At 53.5% G+C, this 20,757-nt stretch overlaps 1 protein-coding gene and 2 long non-coding RNA genes across 11 annotated transcripts in view; 1 reads left to right on the top strand and 2 right to left on the bottom strand.

The window, feature by feature from the left end:
* The window catches only part of Fhad1 (forkhead associated phosphopeptide binding domain 1), a 117,742-nt gene extending 98,901 nt beyond the window's left edge, over positions 1 to 18,841 (top strand). For 6 of the 9 annotated variants that reach the window (XM_058571141.1, XM_058571139.1, XM_058571140.1 and 3 more), the window contains 6 exons: positions 3,892 to 4,021; positions 4,594 to 4,721; positions 7,067 to 7,156; positions 7,467 to 7,687; positions 8,164 to 8,329; positions 11,434 to 15,647. In XM_058571141.1, the coding sequence (XP_058427124.1) occupies positions 3,892 to 4,021; positions 4,594 to 4,721; positions 7,067 to 7,156; positions 7,467 to 7,687; positions 8,164 to 8,329; positions 11,434 to 11,556 (858 nt within the window). In that variant the 3' untranslated portion in view covers positions 11,557 to 15,647. Of the gene's footprint in view, positions 1 to 3,891; positions 4,022 to 4,593; positions 4,722 to 7,066; positions 7,157 to 7,466; positions 7,688 to 8,163; positions 8,330 to 11,433; positions 15,648 to 17,387; positions 17,766 to 17,786 lie in introns of those variants that run through there. The other 3 variants (XM_046469263.2, XM_046469261.2, XM_046469262.2) reach the window with 3 other exon arrangements.
* Positions 226 to 4,638, bottom strand: LOC124110142 (uncharacterized). The gene is made up of 3 exons (XR_006857185.2): positions 4,159 to 4,638; positions 2,365 to 2,438; positions 226 to 1,356 (listed from the first exon to the last, which is right to left on the bottom strand). It is a non-coding gene; the product is annotated as an uncharacterized LOC124110142 (long non-coding RNA).
* Positions 7,414 to 20,757, bottom strand: part of LOC124110140 (uncharacterized) — a 27,886-nt gene continuing 14,542 nt past the window's right edge. The window contains exon 4 of the long non-coding RNA XR_006857183.2: positions 7,414 to 7,541. This is a non-coding gene — a long non-coding RNA (uncharacterized LOC124110140). The remainder of the gene's footprint in view (positions 7,542 to 20,757) is intronic.

The following is a 20,757-nucleotide window of genomic DNA, read 5'->3' as shown; positions in this document are numbered from 1 at the left end:
CTGTGTGAAATGTATGAAGTGAAAACCCAGAATCTGCCCTGCGGTTGCAGTCACCTGAGGCTGGAAGCCATCAGCTCTTCCCCACGGGGCCACCACACCCTCATAAGTCATGAACCTGTAGTGGTTGAAGGTCAAGCCTCGATCCAGTCCGCTGGGCTCCAATCCCCAATCCCCCACTTAGAAACTGACCTTGGGGAGGTCACTGGGCTCCAGTTGCCTTGTCTGGGAGTAATGACAGTCCCCACCTCCTGGAGTGGTTGAAAAATAGATTTTACTTATACACATGTGTGAATACACGCACAAACCCTTACATACGTAAACTTATTTAGTAGATGATGTTTTTTTTTTGCCAATGGTATCAAACCATATATATTCTGCAACTTTTTTATTTTCACATAACACTGTTTAATGGGCATATTTTCAAGAAAGTATATGAGGTTCTGCCTCATTCTTTTAAGTGGCCTCATAGAATTCCATTTTGCCCCTTTTTCCAACCAATTCCCAGCTGATGGATATTTAGGTTGTGTCTTTCACATGATGCTGTAGTTAGTGTACTCGTGCGTGTGTAGAGCACATTCCTAGATGTGCAACTGCTGGATCCAAAGGACTTCCTCAATTGTGCTTCATAGAACCAAACTGTCTTCCCAAAGAGCCACACAATTAACGCCCCCTGGCTGTCTCTGGATAACACCTCTGTGCACAACCACCCAGGAATCTTTGCCAGCCCACAAGTCTCAGCTGCACATCCAGTGGGGAGTGAGTCTCTGAGTGACAACAGCCTGCATCCGGTGGTCCCTGAAGCTGGCCCTCACTCTGACCCTGAGGCTGGTGCGGGGATGTTTCCATGGTGGTCAGGTGCCATGGTTCCTTGAAGCCCTGGCTTCCTGGAGTCCACTCATCCTTTCCCCGTGGCTTTATAAAACCAGAGAGCAGGCTGTGGACTCTCCCTTGGAAATGGGGCCAAATGTGTCAGCAAAGATGCTTTCCCCTGACAGGCATCGAGAGCCCGGGCCACGGCAGCTCAGACAATAGGGCTCCAGATGCCCCCACTGCGCTGGCTCCAGTTGCTGTCCAGAGCTCTACGACAGATGTGGCTCCTGTTGCTCAGGGCAAAGGTGGGCGGGAGACACGACTAGGCAGCCCAAGTACCCAGCCATTCATTCAGTCAACAACTGTTGAGCACCTCCTGTATGCCAGGCCCTGAGCCAGAGACAGGGAAATGCACACAGGGCCCGGCCCACACCAGGTTCCCTGGACTCTGCCTGTGTTTGCTGGACTGCGGGGCTGGCGGCAATGTCTGGGATTTTGGGTCTCCAGCATGAGGCAGGATGAGCCTAGGAGGGTGGGGGAGGGAGTCTGCAAGATAAAAGGGGGAAAGTATTTGTTCTTCTTGGAATGGTTTTCCTCTCCCCGCTACTTCCTGTTTCTGAAGCCAGAGCAGGTCAGAGGGCTCCAGGGTTGTATGAGAAAGAACCTCTTTCCGCTCTCAATATAGAAGTTCCCAGAAGGCCATGAGGGAGGGTCACGTGGTGCTCTGACCCACCTCAGGCCAGCAGAGGTGGCAGCAGTCTATTGCCACAGCTGTCCCTTGGCCCCCAGCTCAGCACTCCTGCCCTCCTCAGTGCAGGCAGGGACAGATCACTGGAGGTCATTGACTCCCAGGAAACCACTGTCCCAGAGAGGAGTGAGGCCTGAGTCAGGCCCAGGAAGTGGACCCACTGGGCTGCCCATAAACAAGCCAGAGCTGGCCCAAGGACAGCCAGGTCCTTGGTGGAGTAGCCCTGCCCTCAGCTGCCAGGCAGAGACGCTGGGCAATGGCCTTCCTGCTCCTGCTCTGGCCTCGGTGCACTCGAGCTGCTCAGCCCCGAGGGCCACGGCCTCCACAGGGGACAGACTTGGCTCTCACGGAGCCTACGTGCCAGGAAGGGAGAGATGGAAAGAAACAATACTGAGTAGAATGTCCGGCAGGACCATGCGCCCTGAGGAACTGCACGGCAGGACTGGGGCAGGGAGCATCGAGGTGGGGTGGGGCTCTTTTGGATCTGGTGGTCAGGGAGGCCTCTGCAGGAGGCATCTTGTTGGGGCCTAACGAGACGGTGAAGGAGTAAGTGGCAGGGACAGGGTTGGGGGACATTCCCAAGAGACCTCAGATGGTGCCAGTGAGCATCTTGAAGGAGGCTTAGACCTTGAACCCCAAAGGCCAGAGCAGCCAGCGTGGGGCCTGGCATGCACTCATTGTCACATAGACCCTTAATAGGCAGAGTCATCACAGAAAGAGGAACAGACGAAGGTCTCCCTTCCTCTCCCCCAGCCCTGCTGTGTCTCACGGTAGCACTTCTCACTTGCTGGAATTAGAATACTTACATGTCTGTCATCCGTCTGTCCCAGAGACAGTCTGTCTGTCTGCTTCTCAGTCTCACTCAGTGCCTACAGAGGGGCTGGCATGAGGTCAGGGCAGTAGGGGGATAGGTAGGTGGAAAGGTAGGAAGACAGACAGATAATGAGAGGTTGATAGACACGTATTTGAATAAAGAAATCGAGGCAGATGATAGATAGATAGATAGACACGATCTGAATAAAGAAATCGAGGCAGATGATAGATAGAAATATCTGCCTATAATTTTTAAATAATTTTGGTTCATTTCATACTATATATGGTATCTCCTATATCTTTATTTGTAGTATGAAATAAACTAAGATTGCTATTTTAAAAATAGTTATAAAACAACCAGATTGTCGATTTCTTACCAATTTGGATGAGGCCTTCCATACAAGTCATCTACAGCTGAAAACTGTCCCCAATATTCATCCCATGTCCCCACTTAATTATCCTGTAAACATTTATCACTGCCCACCACATATTTTCCTTCCTTATCTTCCTCGTGGTCTGTCTCCCCACATTAGGATGCTAAATCCCTGGTGGCAGGCTGCCAGTTGTGTCACTGCTGAATCTTGAAAGACTAGAACAAGTCTTGGCACTCAGAAGTGCTCAAAAAAAAAAAAGCATGGAATGAACGCCCCCTTAGGGGAGCACTGTGTGGACTCCATGACGGCTTTGGGGTGGGAGTGGGGGGTCCTTGACCTCTGGAAGTTGTATGCAGATGTTTGTGTGTAGGGGACATTTTTCTGGAGGAAAGGACCCTGCATCTTTCTGAATCTTAAAAGGGTGCATGACCCTTACAGGACAAAGAAGACCCTTCTTTGTCTGATCCCTAAGTAAACCGAGCCACAGCCCCGAGCTGTCTGACAGGGTCCATCTGTGGCCAGTCGCTGCCATATTGGAGGATGAGGGTGTAGAACATGTCTGTCACCACAGGAAGTCCTGTTGGAGGTGCTGTTCCAGAGGGACCCACCAAGAGTCAGTCTATTAGATGCCCCTGGCCAATAGGAGACAACCATCCTATGTCCAATTTAAGAGAGAGCATGTTGTGTTCTCAACTAAAAGTACCACTCTGGGGCTGGGGTGCCGGTCAGTGGTAGAGCAAGGGCTTAGCACACGAGAGGCCCTGGGTTCCATCCACAGCACTGCAAAAAAAAAAAGCGCCCCTGCAGAAGCAGACCTTGGTACAATGGTACAGAAACAAGATCAGAATGATAATGAACAGAAACCCAGGCATAGAGCATGGAAGAGAAGAAATAAAACATGGGGAAGGAGAATAGAGGGGATCTTTTATTTATAGCGTCGCTAAGTAGGTAGGAAAGTCGGAAATCCTCCTAGATGTGACTGGTATTTGCAATGAAAAATTCAAATTCCTTCTCTGCTGATCTCCGATGGTATTTCCCCAAAGTACTAAGCCACAGGCTCCTGCTGCACGGGCAGCGCCCACGTGTGTGTGCTGTCAGGTCCTCCGATCCCTAACCAAGCCTCTGTCTGCACTGTCTGTCCCCCAGGAGCAGTCTTTCAGTGACCTGGGGGCCAAGTGCAGAGGGTCCCAACACGAGGAAGTCATTCAGCGACAGAAAAAGGCCCTGTCAGAACTCCGAGCGCGAATCAAAGAACTAGAGAAGGCCTGCTCTTCCAGTAAGTCCCCTCCTCTCTAGTCCCCGCCACCTCCTAATTGGAAGGACCTTATGACACAAAGAAAGATGGGCCGGCCGTGACCTCAGAATCAAGGGCAGGGCTTCATATGAAATAAATAGGACATCATGAAAACTCACCCTTGTCCTCCTTCTCCTTATTTCGCTGTGGCTGGGAGGAGACTTTGTCATGGACTTCACTACCTGAGGGTCAGCGTCGGGGAATCTCTTAGCAGACCCCATTCACAGGGGAAGGGGCCGTCTCCAGACGGGGAGCTTACTGTCCCGCGGGGCACCAGGGGCGCTGGCTCAGGCCTGAAGCCCCACGTCAAGCCCGTCCTCGTCCCTGTGTCTGGAAGCTCGCCCTCGAGGCCTCAGCCCTGACACTGTGTGGCTGCCGCCACCTCGTGCTGCTGCGCGGCTGGGTCCGGCCATGTAATCTCTCTAGGCCTCAGTGTCCCCATCTGCCAGGGAGGTCGTGAGGACTCGCAGCCCCGTGGTAAGTGTCCCACAGACTGCAGCAGTGGGGATTCGCTGGAGGAGCCCTGTCCTGAGTCTGCATTCTTTCTCTTATAGATTGTAAGGACCACCTGAATGAATCGTTCCTAGAATTAAAGACGCTCAGAATGGAGAAAAACGTCCAGAAAATAATAGTGGACACAAAATCCGACCTGCCAACTCCCTCAAGAATAGAGATCCACGCGGTAACCAAAGAAACGTTGTCTCCGCGGTGAAGTGGCACGCGAAGAGGGTGGGCGTGAGGGCAGACACGGGCCCTCGACCCACCAGGTCCTCCGGGGCAGAAGCGCTCAGTGGGCCACTTCGTAACATTATGACCTGAGTTTGCCTCAGGTTTCGTTTCCTGTCAACTAAAAAACATGGGCGTGTAAGAGGTAGCAGCAGGGAACAGTGATGAGACCCAAGTTCAGGGGTCAGAGGGAACCATGTCCAAATCCCAGCCTGAAAGCTGGGTGGCCTTGGGCAAGGCTCTTAACCTCTCTGCGATTGTATTTCCCAGCTGTCGAATGATGATGAAAATCCAAGGAGTTCATCCTGTCCAGTGCCCGGCTCACTGTGCGCATTTAACAAATGACAGCTGTCGTCACTGTTCAATGTTAGTTAAATAGTAGTGTTCAAGGAAAACTGCCCTTCTGAAAGGGGTACAGGCTTGGTTGCCAGGATTTTCAGAGGTGGTTTGAAGGTGCCCTTGAACCCTACGGAGGTGTTTGGGCACCATGGGCACATGACAACGGGCAGCAAGGTCACCATCAACCACAAGACCTTCTGAGTGGCCGCTTGCTGCACAGTTGGGTCTGAACCCCACACAGGCTTCTGGAAGAAATAATGAGGCCATCCTGCCTGGGCCGACATTCCGTCCAAAGATTTGTGTGACATTTCCTAGAGTCCAGGACGAATGTCTTTGGAAATGAATTGGTTTTCTTGATAAAATCAAACCCTCCTTCTCCTAGTTTGGGTGTGGAGGTCAACTAGACCTCATAGCCTGACCCTGCTTCCCAGAGTGACCTTGCCCTGGGAGGTGACCGCCAGGCCCACTCCTGACACCACACAGCAGAAACCTCCCCGCTCTCCTTGAGAACCTCAGTCCTCCAAGGCGGGCAGTGATTAAAATGAAAAGCACGGAGGACGCACAGCTGACGATGCCCAGGGCTCCGTCCACGGGCGTTACTCCGTCCACCCCTCCCGGCAGCCTGGGCACCACTGTTGTTATTGTTCCCATTTTGGAGATATGAAAAATTAAGGCTTCTGAAGGTCAAGTAGCTCATGCAAGGTCACAGAGGTAAAGACCGAGGAGCCAGGACTGTACCCCGGGCAGGTGCCCCCGCCCCCTAGTCTGCAGAGAAGGAAGGAGGAGGAGCCTGGAGGTCAAGGACTCCAGAGGGCTGGGGACACCACGGTGCCTTTTGGGTTCTCTCTGCAGCCAATCTGCTCAAACTGTTGAATGAATGGACAAAGGTTCCATAGCTCTGCCCAGACCCTCTTTTTTCTCACCCTAGTAACTATGTCCACTTGAGGTAGATAAATATGTCCCTCCTGTCACTGTCACATTTGGCCTTTCTACTTTATAGTGGGGGTTTCCATTGTTCATCTCAGAGGGTGACAGGGCGGTGCAGCAGATGCAATGTCCGCCATGTTCGTAGCAAGCACTGCAGGCCCATCTGGTTCTGAGGACCTTGGGAGTGGCCATTGGTGGCTCTCCAGACTCCCCATGTGGCATGATGGCTTCCCCATTGCTTTGGGGGAGGGGCTTTCAGCAGCCTGCAGTTACGGGGGTCTCAGCGAGTGTGTCATCCCAGGAAAGAGCCTGCAGGGAGCCTGGGCCACCAGCCGCACACTCCACCAGGATAGCCCTTGCCCATGCTTTCCAAAGGCCTCGTTCCTGCTGCATGAAACAATTGCTCTAATAAAAGGAGAGGGGACATTTTCTATGTAACCTTCATCCATTCATTCAACATTGTGCCCATCTATACCAGGCCACTCGGTGTCAGGTGCCACCCTAGGCACAAGGAGAAGTTTAGTGAGCAAACAGTGACATGGTCCCTGTAGCGCTTGTTGTCCAGATGGGGACCCTCGACCTCAGCACCACTGATATTTGGGGCAGATCATTCCTGCCCAGTCTGTGAGGGGCTGGCCAGCATCTGGCAGGATGTGTAGTGACATCGCTGCCCTCTTCCCACTAGATGCCAGTAGCACTCCCCCTCCTCAGATGTGACAGCAAAAAGGGTGTCCAGACATTGCTGAATGTCCCAGGGGAAGGGACAGAGTCACGCCCACTGCGAGCCCTTGTTCTAGAGGGAAGACAGAGGCCATCAGAGCAGACGAGCCATGTATAACACATTGCACAGCCTTCTCTGAGGGTCGGAGCACGGTCCTCTTTAGAAAGCAGTGGCCAGGAGTCCAGACTGAGTGGTCAGGAACCGAAATGAGAGTCGCCTCCTGAGTTACGCTTCTGTCATCCCTGAGCGCAGCTTCCGGCTGGAGACTCCCATGATGGAGGGTGGAGCGGCCGTGTCTCTCTCTCTCCTTCCAGGACAGCCTTTCCAACTCGGACACCAGCTCCGCCCTGGAGAAGTCAGATAAGACGGATGTCACCGAGGCTTTGGATCTCAGTGAAAGACTGGTGTGTACCCACAGCTCGAGGGCCCCTCCCAAAGCCTGGGCCCTGGGGTCACTGTTAACCCTGGTCATTCTAAAACTCCACGAGGCCTGTCTGTCACCCCAACGCGGTTCAGAAACCGCCCAGTCCAACGCCTCGAGAGCCAGCAAAGCGAGGGGGGTCCCAAAAAGGCCTAGCGTGAGTGGCTGCGGGGCAAACAAAGCCCGCTTTCCGTCTGCAGTGGCAGAGGGTGGCCAAGCAGACCGGACACTTGCCTTCTGGGAGCAGCTGGGGGCCGGGCACCGCCCCTGAGGCCCCTTGGCTCTCCTTGCAGTACCTGGACATGAGCAGGACTCTGGGAAGCCTGATGAACATCAAAGACATGTCGGGTCACGTGTCCATGAAACACCTGTCCGCCAAAGAGAGGGAGAAGGTCAACCAGCTGCGACAAAGGGACCTGGACCTGGTGTTTGACAAGATCACCCAGCTCAAGACCCGGCTGCAGAGGAAAGAGGAGCTGCTGAAAGGTTACGAGCAGGACGTGGAGTGGCTCAGGTACCGCCTGGCCCCCTCCAGCTGAGCACAGGCAGCAGCCCCCTGGGGCTGGCACAGGACTGCTGGGGGGACAACAGCCAGGCCCAGCGGGGTGAGTCTGTCCATCAAAAGGCTGCAGTTGGAGCACTCGGCTCCTGTGTTCTGTGCGCTCTGAGGGCAGAGGGCACCTGCTGTCAGCCTCCCTGACTCACTGGTCTGGCTCTGATGGTTCCATCCGTCCCCGAGAGTTGCGTGTCCCAGGGAAGTTGGGAGTGGGGAGCACAGCCTGGACCACCCCAGGCTGCATGCGTCCAGCCCATGAGCTGTGTGTGCTGCCCTCTGCTCCCCAAATCCCTGTGCTGTCTCGGGCTTGGGAGGAAGCTCCTAAGTCAGCCCCATGTGCGAGCACTGGGAGGGGCCACTGATCTGAGGACATGGACCATGAGTGGGGACGATGAGGGGAACCAGGGACCCTGTCTGTCTCTCCATGTGCCCAGGCAGAGCAAAGTGTCCGTCCAGATGTACCAGTCACAGGTAGCAAAGCTGGAGGACGACATCTACAAAGAGACGGAGGAGAAGGCCCTGCTGAAGGAGGCCCTGGAGCGCACGGAGCACCAGCTGAGCCAGGAGAAGAGGTTCAACAGGGCCATCCGGCAGCAGAAGGTGAGGCACCTCTGTTTGGGGCGGAGCCCCCGAGGCTGCCCCCTTAGAAATGGCAGACGGTGGCCCCGGGAGGGTCCAGGGCATGCACAACACATTTACTGGTAGAAAGGAAGGTGGCAGAAGAGCTTTAGACAGACCTTGGTTTAGAGCAGAGCTCGGCCACTCCCTGGGCACTGGGCCAGCTCTTCTCAGTGGAACCTCGCTCTGCGGCCAGGCCAGGCCAGGGCTCTGCCTGTGGTGTGCATTCACAATCCAGTTCTCTCCCAAGCCCAACAGTCCTGCCTGGCTGGTCCGAGGGTCTCTATTTTACACATGGGGCAGCTGAGTTCAGAGAGTTGAGACTCGCCCAAGTTCACGCAGTAGCCAGGACCTGGCTGCAGATGTCTCTGGCCCTGGTTCCTGTGCCTTGTGCTGGGCTGGCCCTCAGGGCCCCCTGATAATTGTTAGCTTTTTCACTTTAGAACCGTGTGCGCGCACGTGCGTGTGTGTGTGTGTGTGTGTGTGCGCGTGCACGTGCACACTGTGTGTCACCTGCTTGAGCTCTGAAGAGGCTGGCTCCCCTAGAAGGCCCCCCCTTCCTATCCCAGCATCTGGTGCAGATGTGGCTCCCAGAAGCCCCCTCCCACTCTGCAAACCGGCCTGGGAAGGAAAGCTCTGAGGGAGCCCAGACCCGCTGTCTCCAGCATCCCCTGCTCTGAATTAAACATCACAGGCCCCACACGTGTGTCACGGGGCTTCCGCGGGCGGAAGACAGTGTCCTTTTGCACCGAGCCTGCCAGCAAAGCTGGCCAGCGCCCCGTCTGACATGTGGTTTGATGTGCCCTCTGGGGAGCCCGCTCCTTCCCGAGGTGCCCCCCAGGGTTGGCAGCCCCAGCCCCCAGGCAGAGACAGCAGCCACAGAACAGGACAGCAAAGGGCCCCACAAAGCCCATTGTGGTTCGTGGGTGGAGTGCAGGGACAGGGGATTTGCATAATCAGCGCGCATGCATTATTCACAAGGCCTCTTCCACACCATCAGCCCTGCCAGCCTGGCACCGGCCAGCCTCCCACGGCGGAAGGTCTGAACCGGCCAAGTGAAACCTGTGTCACCCCCAGAAGAGCGAAAGCTGGGGATCTCCCTGCACGGAATCCACAGAGCAGGGAGATGGGACAGGAAGGGCTGCCGGGTCCCTCCCAGGGCGCTCACATCAGCCTAGAGAGGCCTCGAGCTGCCCCTCAGAGAGGAGAAACTGAGGCCAGGGGACATCATGCCTGGCTGTGCAGGAGCACAAGCAGGGTCCCCCGGACCCTCCCTCCAGCCCTGGTCACTGTGCTCCCCCCGAACCCTGCAGCCCCAGCGCTCCAGGTGTTCATCTGGGCATCCCGGCACTCAGCCGCGGGCGCTTACCCCAGCCAGGTATTCGTTATTAGCAGTTGGGGTGGGGTGGGGGGTGAATAACAAATTCTACAGTTTGGCTGGATTCTGAAGGGAAGCTGTTTATATCTGTCTTGCCATCAGATCCTACCTAGGAGCATACTTGCATTTTTAAAATGCACATTAGAGGAAAACAGAACTTTTTTCTTCTTAAGTGTTACACTTAATATTTTCACAAGGAGCCTTAGCTCTTTCAAAGTCTCCAGGATAACATCTCAGCACCTGTCCGTGAAGATGGACTGGATTGCTCCCCTGGAGCCTCAAAACAGTCCCCCCCGCCGCCTCTCTCTCTCTCTCTCTCTCTCTCACACACACACACACACACACACACACACACCAATGCAGTTTGAATGTTAAGCATCTTTTCACCAAGCAGAACTTTCCAGAATCACACGTCTACTTCCCTTTGATGGTGCAAATGAGACTTGCTATAATATGTGGGGAAACTTCCGCGCCAGACATTTCCAGAGAACATCCTGGTCTTGGGCCTCCCAACTCTGGGATGTCCCTCAAGCTCTCTCCAGGTGACAGGGTAACAGTGACAGCCCAACCTAGAGAGGCCTCGAGCCGCCCCTCAGAGGAGAAACTGAGGCCAGGGGAGATCATGCCTGGCTGGGCAGGAGCACAAGTCTCGTCCACTTTCCACATCTCTAGATAAGGCAGCAGTGTCCCAGGTGACAAATGACTTCACCCCTATGTCTCAGTTTTCTCAACAGTACTGTGACAACAGAACCTACTTCCCAGGACTGTGGGGGAAGTGGCCTCTGGCAGGCAGCAGACTCCTTACCCAACTCCTTGGGGGTGAGAATGTCAATTCGGGTGGGGGGGGGGGCGATTCCTGTGTTTCTTAGAGAACTGCCCGCCAGCTGATGAGTCCACACGGCCCTGAGACTTTCCCCTGGTCCCCTGAAGCTGGCAGCTCCTTTGTAAGGCTCTCTTTTCTGTTCGGTGAATACAACCAGGGCCATGGCCAAGAAAGAGCCGAGACTTTCTTGTGAATGGGTTAAGCCCGGAATTTTCAATAGAAAACATTGACATGCACAGAAGTTGCCCTTTGGGAAGCGGCAGCCCTTTCTCAGACCTTCCTTAGGGTTTTAGTGTGAGAAAGGCCACTGCAGCCAGAGAAGCCGCCCAGCTCCCCTCCCAGGCTCCAGCCAATCAAAGCTGGCCAGGTGGTCTCAGCTGGGCTGGAGCCCCCAGCCTCCTCCCAATGTAATTAGCTCAGATCCCTAGTCTTTACAATAAAGATCAGTATCTAGCTCATAAGGTTAGATTCGATGAGAGCATATTTATAAAACCCGAAGCAAATAAGGGCCACTAGATACACGTTCCCTGGCCACCATCGACAACTTCACATTCTGTTGAACTCACTATTTTCCAAGGTTCTCCTGGGCCAGGTATTCCTGTGTGTTTTTGACCAAGGAGTGACCCTAGGTATCCCAGGGTCATTCCAGATGTTGTAGAGGCTGGAATGGACTGGGGGACTCGGCAAGGCTCCCCCCGATCCCCCTGCAAAGATGAGAAGGTAAAACGTGGGTGGGGTGGTGCAGTGTGTGGCTAAGGGTGGCCCCACTTCTGCCCACCCCTTCCAGGGAATCCCAGCGTCTCCCCGAAATGCCAGAGGTGTGTCCCCGACTGGTACAGGCGAGGACATACCAAACACTCTTGTTCACATGATGTTTTCACTCAGGAACATTTAGAGGATCCTGAAAACAGAAATGCAAAAGACTCAGCACCTTGCAACTGTTCCTTCAAAGAGAATCAGCGGCAGGTATGGAAAGGTGTTCTGCTCAGGCAGCCAGACACAAACTAGATTCAGTCTTTGCAGAGGGTAAGAGCCCATGAAGCATAAATGCCAGCCGTGCTACCCCAAGGACGTCCCAGGGACATCGCACACCTCCACTCCAATCCCTGTCCAGCCCCAGCCCCTGCCCAATATTTGAACAAATGACCGAAAAGACCAGTAAGTGTCTGCCCCAGTGCGTTGAGGCGAGGGGAGAGGGAACTCGAGAGTGCCTTGGCTGCAGAGGCACCATCCCAGGCACTAAATGAATTGGGGACTTGCTGACAAGCTCATGACAAAGGAAGGGAGGCATGAGAGCCCCAAGAATCCTGTCCTAGGAATGAAATAAATCAGGAAAAGTGGGCATAAAAGGATCCAGGATGGGAATGGAGTCCCGACTGTTAATGACTTCCACACCTGCCAAGGGGAGCCTCATGTGCCTCTGAGCTTCCTGGCAGCCAATGGGAGAGGGAAAACCACTTAGGCCTCCAGTTCACAGTGTCTGTGGGATGCACACAAGCATTAGAACAGAGACCACACTGGGCACTCCCCCAGAGGGGACACTGTGGCATAATGTACCATGTTCCTAAAAATGGCCACAGTGCAGAAGCAACACAGTGTCAGCCGAGCCATGTCTGAGGAAGTTCCCTGAGACAGACCAATGTCCCCACATCCCACGAGTCCAGTCAAGTTCTGTAAAAGCAGGACTGCGGGTGGCCAGGCTCTGCTCTTCAGAGCTCAGCAGCCCACTGTTTGGACTCAGTCCAGGACTGAGCAGTGCTCAGACTCCAGTTCCCTGAAGCCTTGGTCCTGGGCACCCCAACCCTTGCTCCCCAGAGCAGCTTCCCTTCACCAGTTTTACCTGCCAATAAAGGGCCTTCCTCCAAGGCCTGGGGAGAGCCCAGTAGGGTGCCCAACTGGGAGGAAAAGTAAACCAGGATGCCCAGCCACATTTGAATTTCAGAGAAGCAGCCAAGAGTTTACTTAGACTGGGTCGTCCAAGTAGGTCCTAAACATTGTGCTGAACGCACTTATTCTACTTTAGAAAACTATGATTCTGAAATGCGAGTGAGTGGGGCACCCTGGGTCTCACCTGGGACCTGTCAACAAGTGCTTCCTGGGCCCCGACTGGTTGCCAAAGAGAGGGACTCGCGGTAGCTGTGGCACACGGCAGCCACAGATGCACTTCTCTTGGCTCACGGGGTGTTTTCTAGTTTGGGTGGGTTTTTTGTTTGGTCTTTTTGGTCTGTAGTTTTGTTTTTAGTAACATCTCAAAATAGGGCCCTTCCACAGAATACTCTGGATTTCTGGCCTCTCTGAGGAACTTGGAAGATGGTGGTGACCAACCTCACAAGTCACCATCTCCCAGGCCTCTTAGAAAGGACACAGGCTGCTCCTGGGTTTGCTGCCTCCCCCACTTGACCCCCTTCTTTTGCACCGCTGGCCCCTGGAAGCATCTGGTTGGTGATCCTCGGGTGAGCTCGGGGCTCTTGGAACTTCCTCCCCAGGTGCCTCCATACGTTCACCCACCACCACCTGAAAGGGAGGCCCAGCTGGCTCACTGTCGTGTCCTCAGCGCCTCGGGAGGCTCTTTCCTCTGGGCATTGCCCCTGAGGTGCAGGGTCTTGAGGACACCGGGGTCAGCAACTGCAAATCAAACCCCAAGGAAATAGCAAGCCCCAGAGTTGGGGTGCTGGCTTCCAAACAGGCTGTGATCCCTGACAGTTCCTCGCACCTACACCATGGGGATGTTTAGGAGAGACCCCCTCTGGGGACGTCCAGCCCTGCTCTGGGAGGCTCCGCCACCAGCTGCAGCAGATTGGTCCCTGAGGAGAGTGCAGGGTTCTGTGGGGACCCTGGCCGACCAGCCTCCTCCTAGCTGGAATCTGAACAGAGATCCCCAGGAGGCTCGTCGGGGTGGTGGGCCATTGCCCCCAGCCACACCCCTCCCAGGAGGCATCATCATCACCCCCTGGCCAGGGAAGCCCCAGCATCCCAAACGGACTCTAAAAGTTGAGAAGAATCCATTTTCTTTGAGGCAACAAAAAGCAGAGAGGTGAACCTAAGTGTAAGGTGGCCCTGTTCTCTCCACGTTGAAGAGACGAGCGTTTATAGAGATGGTGAAGGCCACGAGGCAGAGTTCAGATTTCCAGGTGAGCCAGAAAGAGAAGAGAGGAAAGGGGGGTCAGCAGCAGGGTACCCAGGTGACAGCAGCAGCCCATGTGCTGAACCAGGCACCTACTATGTGCCAGGCATGGAGCCAGACACAGGCCATGGCTCGTCTCACTTAAACTCCACGACACCCTATGGACGGGCATTGTTACTGTCCCAACTTAAGATGAGGTGCCTGCTGCAGAGACTGACCCCTCCAGAGCCCCCGATGGCGCCCGCTGCAGGTCTGACACAGGTCAGTGATTCTGGCCCTGCTTCAGGTGTCCCATCCAGGCCATCGCTGATCCCATCTGGGTGGCGTGTGGCTTGATTTTCAAGGAGGTGCCCTCCAGAATGCCCTTTTCTTGAGAGCTGAGGATCAAGGCTGTGAAATCTGAACCGTTACCTTTCACGATTCGGCCTTGATGCTGGAACTGCCCCAGCCAGATGCCCGCCTTGCGCGGCAGAGGCGAGCTCGCGGAGAGATCAGCACCTTTCCGTTGAACGTGAGAGGAAATATGTTTGACAGAAGACCACAGTTATGCTGAGACGGTAAAATCCTCATTGGAAAAAATCAGATACTCCATGTGAGAGCAGAAGCCGGTTCTCGATCCCCCTGTCCTAAGACAGGAAGGTAGCTACTGCTCAGAGCAGATGTCAGGACAGAGAGCATCCCAAGGGTCCCCTAGTTCTGAGAACTGTGCTACCCTGCAAAGTGGGACAGAGGGAGGCTGGAAACTTGCTCATCCACACACAGGACAAACCCCGGGCAGGCGGACACCTTGAGATAAGGCAGAAGGCTTCCTTGAGCTGTGGGGTCGGCCCTGAAGTCGCAGGACCGTCCTGCCTCTGAGCTGTGAAGGCCGCCTCAGGGTTAGGAGCCGGGAGCAGCTGGTGCTTGCACTAGGTGCGGATGAGCGTCCCATCCTCCAGCCCTCCTGCCAGGGACGCCAGGCCTCGTGTCTAGATCTCCATGGTGCAGAAAGGTGTCTTCAGGTTCCTTACAAAGCGTGGGTGGCCTGGAGTCCTGAGGTGATGGAGTCCACATGACCACCTCAGAAAAGACAGGCCATGTGAGACCCACCCCTTCAACTGGCCCACTCATCACAGTCTCCCTCTCTAGCGAGCTTCTGGAACTTTCTGTCTAGGCCCCGTGGCTTCTTGTTTGTCTTTCACAATGCCATTCATTAAATTGTTTTCCCTGCAGCTAACAATCTTTTATAATTGTGTGCGGGTTGTATGCCAAAGAGGAAAATCTAGTTTCTAGTCTTCTAGAAAAACCCAGAAATTTATTGAGTACCCAGTTAAGGCTAGGCAGGGTGCTGGGCACAGGGGAGTGGAGAGTGAACAAAAAGAGGTGCTGTCCTGTCCCTCATCGATTCGACAGACACCTACTGAGAGCCCGTGATGTGGCAGCTGCCTACCATGTGTCCAGGACAATCATGCATTCAGCGGGGGCAGTGTCCCCCCAAGGGAGTCAACATTTTTTTTTCCTACCAGGAATTAAATCCAGGGGTGCTTTACCACTGATCCACATCCCAGCCCTGTTTATTTAATTTTTTAAAAAATTCTTGTAATTGTAGATGGACAGAATGCCTTTGTTTATCTTTATGTGGTGCCGAGGATCGGACCTAGCGCCTCACGCATGCTAGGCAAGTGCTCTACTGCTGAGCGACAGTCCCAGCACCCAGCCCTTTTTATTATTTGATACAGAGCCTCACTAAGTTGCTAAGGCTGGTCTTGAACTTGCTATCCTCCTGCTTCAACCTCCTGAGTTTCTGGGATTACAGGCATGTGCCACAACACTCCGCCAACATTTATTCTTTACATATAAAGCACAAATATGTCCTTGATCTGAAAGTCCCAAACTCAAAATGTTCCAAAATCCAAAACATTTTGAGTGCTGATGTAATGCTGCAAGTGCTGTTTCCTGCACAAAATATTTAAAATGTTGTATCGATTATCTTCTATGCGTGTGTGTAAGGTGTATATGAACCATAAATGAATCTGGTATTCAAACTTGGGTCTCATCCCCAAGATATCTCATTGGGTATGCAACTATTCTGAAACTAGGGAAAATCTAAAACCTGAAACACATCGGTCCCAAACTCTGGGGTGAGGATTACTCAACGTGTGCGAGCGCGCGTGGGGGGGGGGGACATGCGCACACGCATAGTGCTATCTGTGATATTAAAATCTCATAGAGTGGGAGGGATTAGCAAAAAACATCCACAGGGGAGGGACAGATAAAGGCAAAGGCTGAGAAACACGGCTCTAGAAGAATGAAAACATAAAAATCCAGGCCCCTCTGGCTTCCAGCCTGGAACCGGTTTTTTAAAGGTCAAAACAAGCACCACTTAGATAGTGACTGTGGGCACGGTGCCCTGAGGGCAAGGCCGAGGGCCAAGCCCAGGATCCTATTTCAGAGTCCAAGGGCCTCGACCAGGAGGCTGCAGGATGGGCAGGGAGCTCGCTAGAGCCCAGGCCTGTGGTTTTCCAGAACAGCCACCCCGTGCATCCTGAGTGGGTTTCCACCTGGGTGTCACTGTTTAAAGCCTGGCTTCTGGTCCTCAGGGGGAGGCTTGTGGTTCCAAAACCTCAGCGGGGGATGGTGGTGCTCTGGCCTCTCTCCAGGCTGGGCTCTGCCAGGGGGCCCCCCACCCCTGCCCTCCACCCCCCACACAGGTTCACAGGCCCCAGCCACCACCTCTTCCAGGGTGAGTCAGGTCGCCCAGTCTGCCTTCTGCTGCCCCTCCCTGTCACACTGAAGAGAGAATCCGTGGTCCTTCTGCCTCAGGCTGTTGGCAGATCTGGGGGTGGAGACTGACAGGACCTGAGACTATTTTTTAACACAATGCCTTTATTTTTTTAATGTGGTGCTGAGGATCAAACTCGGTCCCGCACAGGTGAGCGCTCTACCGCTGAGCCACAATCCCAGCCCATGGGACTATTTTTAACAAACTTTCTGGGTCCCACAGCCAATATTGCACCCCCCATCAGGGCTCGGGCACTCGAAAACCATTCGCAGACAAGCAATTTTATTGAAAATCAAATAAAGGGAAGGCTGTGCAGAGGGGAGAGGTTTATGACATTCCCCCCCAGGTCACTCAAACCAATATTTATTTGGAGGGCTACTGGAGAGTTCTCAGCCTTTTTTTGGCATGGGGGGTGCTGTACCAGGGATTGAACTCAGGGGCACTCGACCAGTGAGCCACATCTCCAGCCCTATTTTCTATTTAGAAACAGGGTCTCACTGAGTTGCTTAGCTCCTCACTGTTGCTGAGGCTGGCTTTGAACCTGTGATCCTCCTGCCTCAGCCTCCTGAGCCGCTGGGATTACAGGCGTGTGCCACCGCGCCCAACATGATGAAGGCAGGTTCTCAAATGGCATTCCAGACCCTCAGCCACTGGCCCAGGTCTCAGAAGGGGACTTTTAAACCTGTCCTAAAGTGAAAAGAACTTAGCGCATGCACGTGCGCACGCACACACACACACACACACACACACACTTCTGGTCCTTTGTGCCCCTCCAGGCCTCTGATGGCTTTGTCCCCAGCCATGTGACTGACAGGAAGGGGGTGAATAGCATGTCAGAGCCCACAACCCCAAGTCCTGGGAGAGATCTTCCAAAAAGCCCGGCTGTGACAAGGGACCAAGCAACTAAGACCTGGGAGCAGAGTCAGATCGTGACTGTCCGGATGCTCCTTCCAGGACAGGGTGCTCCCCTGAGCAGTCTGCACGCTCTCCTTCCAAACCTTCAGATGGAAGACACCTTTCATGCAGTGAGAGCCCATGGAGAGAGACTGCATCACTGCGAATGTGTTCACCATACACAGTTCCTGGTTTCCAGACCACGAAACAAGGATGTAAAAGGGGCCAGCCACAGCTGTTGCTGGAAGGGCGCACCCCAAACAGTAATGCAGCTTGTCAATGGATAGTGTGATAATGATGAGCCATTTTATCTCCTCCTTGCTCTGATCTGTGTGTGTGTGTGCACGTGCGCGTGTGTGCGACATTTTCTTTTGGTTACCAAATCAAATGAAACCATTTGGGTGGAACATGTTGGGATCTCACAGCAATTCTAGAGTTTGTGCCTCTTGCTTGTTGAAGGTTGGAGCCAAAAAAGCCACCTCCAAGATGGACCAAGAAAGAGAGATGAATAAAGAGACATCCAGCAAACCCAGCCAGAGCCTGTTGTTTTCTAAGCCTGGTGGAAGGAACTAGAGCAATGTCGTCTCACCCAGACTCATGTGATTCTCCGTGAGTCGGTTTGACTCCTCCATGTCAAAATATTAAGACGTTTTATGTAGGACTTTAAAGATTTTTACCCTAGCGTTTGACTTTCTAGACTGGTATTTTGCACAGTATGTATTTGAGAGTGTGGGGGAACAGGGGTTCTTTTTTTTTTTTAATAACTATGAATATGTACAAACTCAGGTATGTGAAAGTATGTTTGTGACCTAGACTCCTCAGTCTGGTATGTACAATGACACAGTTTCACATTTGGGTCATGACATCACACCCTAAAGGAGCTCTGGGAGACCCGTAGTGGAGAAAATCCAAGACTGTCATTGGCATCAGGCAGAAGGGGAAGCTCAGGGCTCTTGGGCCAGGCCATAGGGAATTTAGAGCTGACTTTATTGTAATAAATTTAGAATGCCAATCAGTTTAATTGCTTCCATAATAACAACTAACATTCCTATGGCACTCTCGTGCAATTTTCAAAACACTTTTTAAATCCTTCCTGGGCCCAAGGAGGTCAAGAATATTGTGCTCCCCGTTTTGTAGCTGAGAAGCTGAGCCCAGGGGGGTTCACGGACCTGCCTAGAATCCCACAGCTTTAAATTCAGGAACCGGTCTTGAACCCGAGTTTCTAATTCCATCTCATCCTGTCCATTCTGCCACACCAAGATGGCCCAGTGGTTCCAGTCCCAGACCACAAGGACAGACCAAGTTCCCAGAGAACACACACTGCCCAGGAGGCCGCACCGCCCTCGCCTGGTGTTGGGAGGGACCCTCCTTGCCCAGGCTCCGTCTCTGTTTCTCCCATGGCCTGCTTTTTCTCTGTCCACCTATCCTCTCACCGCCTCCTTGTGTTGGGGGAAGGGGAAGAACCAGAAGTCATGAATAGGATTGATTCTATAGATCTACAATAAAAATATTTTTTATGTTTTAAAACCAAGTGTCTTACTAATACCAATTAAAACTCAGGGGAGGGCGGGGGATACAGCTCAATTGGTAGGGTGCTTGCCTCTCATGCCCAGGGGCCTGGGTTCAATTCAATCCCCAGCAACACACACACACACACACACACACACACACACCTCAGGGGAAATCCATGAACTCTTTATGTGATCTCCCCCAGAAGGCGAATCTTACAGAGGGCGGGATCTAAAGTCAGTGACCTTGAAAAGGTGAAAATTCCAGAAACTGGAAGAGGAATCTGGTAGTATGAAAACGGCACCTCATCTCCAAAGTCCAAAGAAAGTTTTTCTCTAGCACCAGAACAGATCGCTTGGTTAAGGAGCTGGTGCAAGTTTGAGATCCAAATTGTGTGAAAAATCCATTGTTCGTTGAACAGGTATATATACAATGGCTTCATGAATCCCCATACTTTAGTTCTTTCAAAGGAACGTGTTAAGGTTTAGCCTATCAACATCACCTCCGAAGGGCAATTTATTCTCCTGACTCCTCCAAGGAGGCGGCTTCTCCTCGGCCCCGCCCCTCCCTCCCCTGAGCGGCTCCCTTGGCCGTCGCTGATTGGCTGGGTGGTAGTTACCCAACCCCAGCCAGGCCAATCCGATTTCCCTCCTAATTCCAGCCGGGCCAATCAGCATCTCTGCGCTTAGGGTGCCATTCAGGACAGTGGTGGAGCTGGGGCAGAGAGAGAAGGTGCCGCTCCAAGGCTGGCGAGGACCTTTCCTGTAGCACGGTGTTCAGAAACAGAAGGTCGGAGCTGCAAAGAGTAGAGAGACCAGGAACCCGGAGCCCCCAAGCGAGCGGGTGCTGCAGGCACCAGGGGGCGCCAACGAGCGTATCCTGCCTCAGAGGCTGAATGCTGCGCCCTCGATTTCCCCGCCTCCCTTGCAGCTAGCAAGGGCGCAGTGTGAGCTCTGCCCAAGGACATAAAGGAAAGCCCCAGGAGGGCTTCCCTTGGAGAAAGCTTTGCCCCTTTGCCCCCTGCCCCCTTTTGGTCCTGGGGCTCAGGTTTGGTGCAAGAGCAAACTGTTTTGGGGATCATCAGATAAAAAGCAAGAAGCCAGCAAGGCTCGGGAGGCTGAGAAAGGAGGATCGTGAGTTCAAAGCCAGCCTCAGCAATGGTGAGGTGCTAAGCAACTCAGTGAGACCCTGTCTCTAAATAAAATACACAATAGGACTGGGGACATGGCTCAGTGGTCGAGTGTCCCTGAGTTCAATCCCCGGGAACCAAAAAAAAAGAAGAAGCAGCAGCCAGAGCTCCCCCACCAAGGAGAGTAGACCGGAAAGACAAGAGCAAGGGGTGCCTGGAGCCACCCAAGAGTGTAGAACTGCTCACCTCTGTACTTGTACTGTAGGACAGATAGCCCCCTACCAGTTGAAGCCACCGAGTCACATGGGAACGTTTGTGCTGGGCAACAAAACACCCCAAACTTATTGACCCAGAATGACAAATATTATTTCTCATGAGTCCATGGATCAAGCTGGGCACTTCTGCCATCTAGGATGGCTTGGCCGGAGCTGGATTGTTTAGGGTGGCCTTGTTCTCATGCCTGGTCACTGGCGGACAAATGGGTTAGGTCAGTAACCTCAAGGAGGGGCGAGGTAGACAACCCCTGCCCCAGGAGACATTTGACAATGTCTGGGTATAATTTTTGATTATCACCTCTGGGGCAGGAGGGTGCTACTATTATCTATGGGATTTTTTTTAAAGGCACAAAACAACACCCCGCCACAAAGAATCCCTTCCTCTCGAATGTCAGTAGTAGTGAGGTTGAGAAACCCCGTGAGAGGGGCCTCCAGCTGCAACAGCTTGTCTTAGCTCAGCAAGCTGGTCACCACCAGCAGGCCAGATGGGGCTCGCTCGTGCGGCAGTGGTCACAGG

Source organism: Marmota monax, unplaced genomic scaffold (genome assembly GCF_021218885.2).
Source record: "Marmota monax isolate L192 unplaced genomic scaffold, Marmota_monax_Labrador192_F-V1.1 WCK01_AAM20220418_F8-fsc00008, whole genome shotgun sequence".
In the NCBI taxonomy this organism is placed as follows: Eukaryota; Metazoa; Chordata; class Mammalia; order Rodentia; family Sciuridae; genus Marmota; species Marmota monax.
Note: the sequence above shows the minus strand (reverse complement) of the source record. Positions and strands in the feature narration are given on the sequence as shown.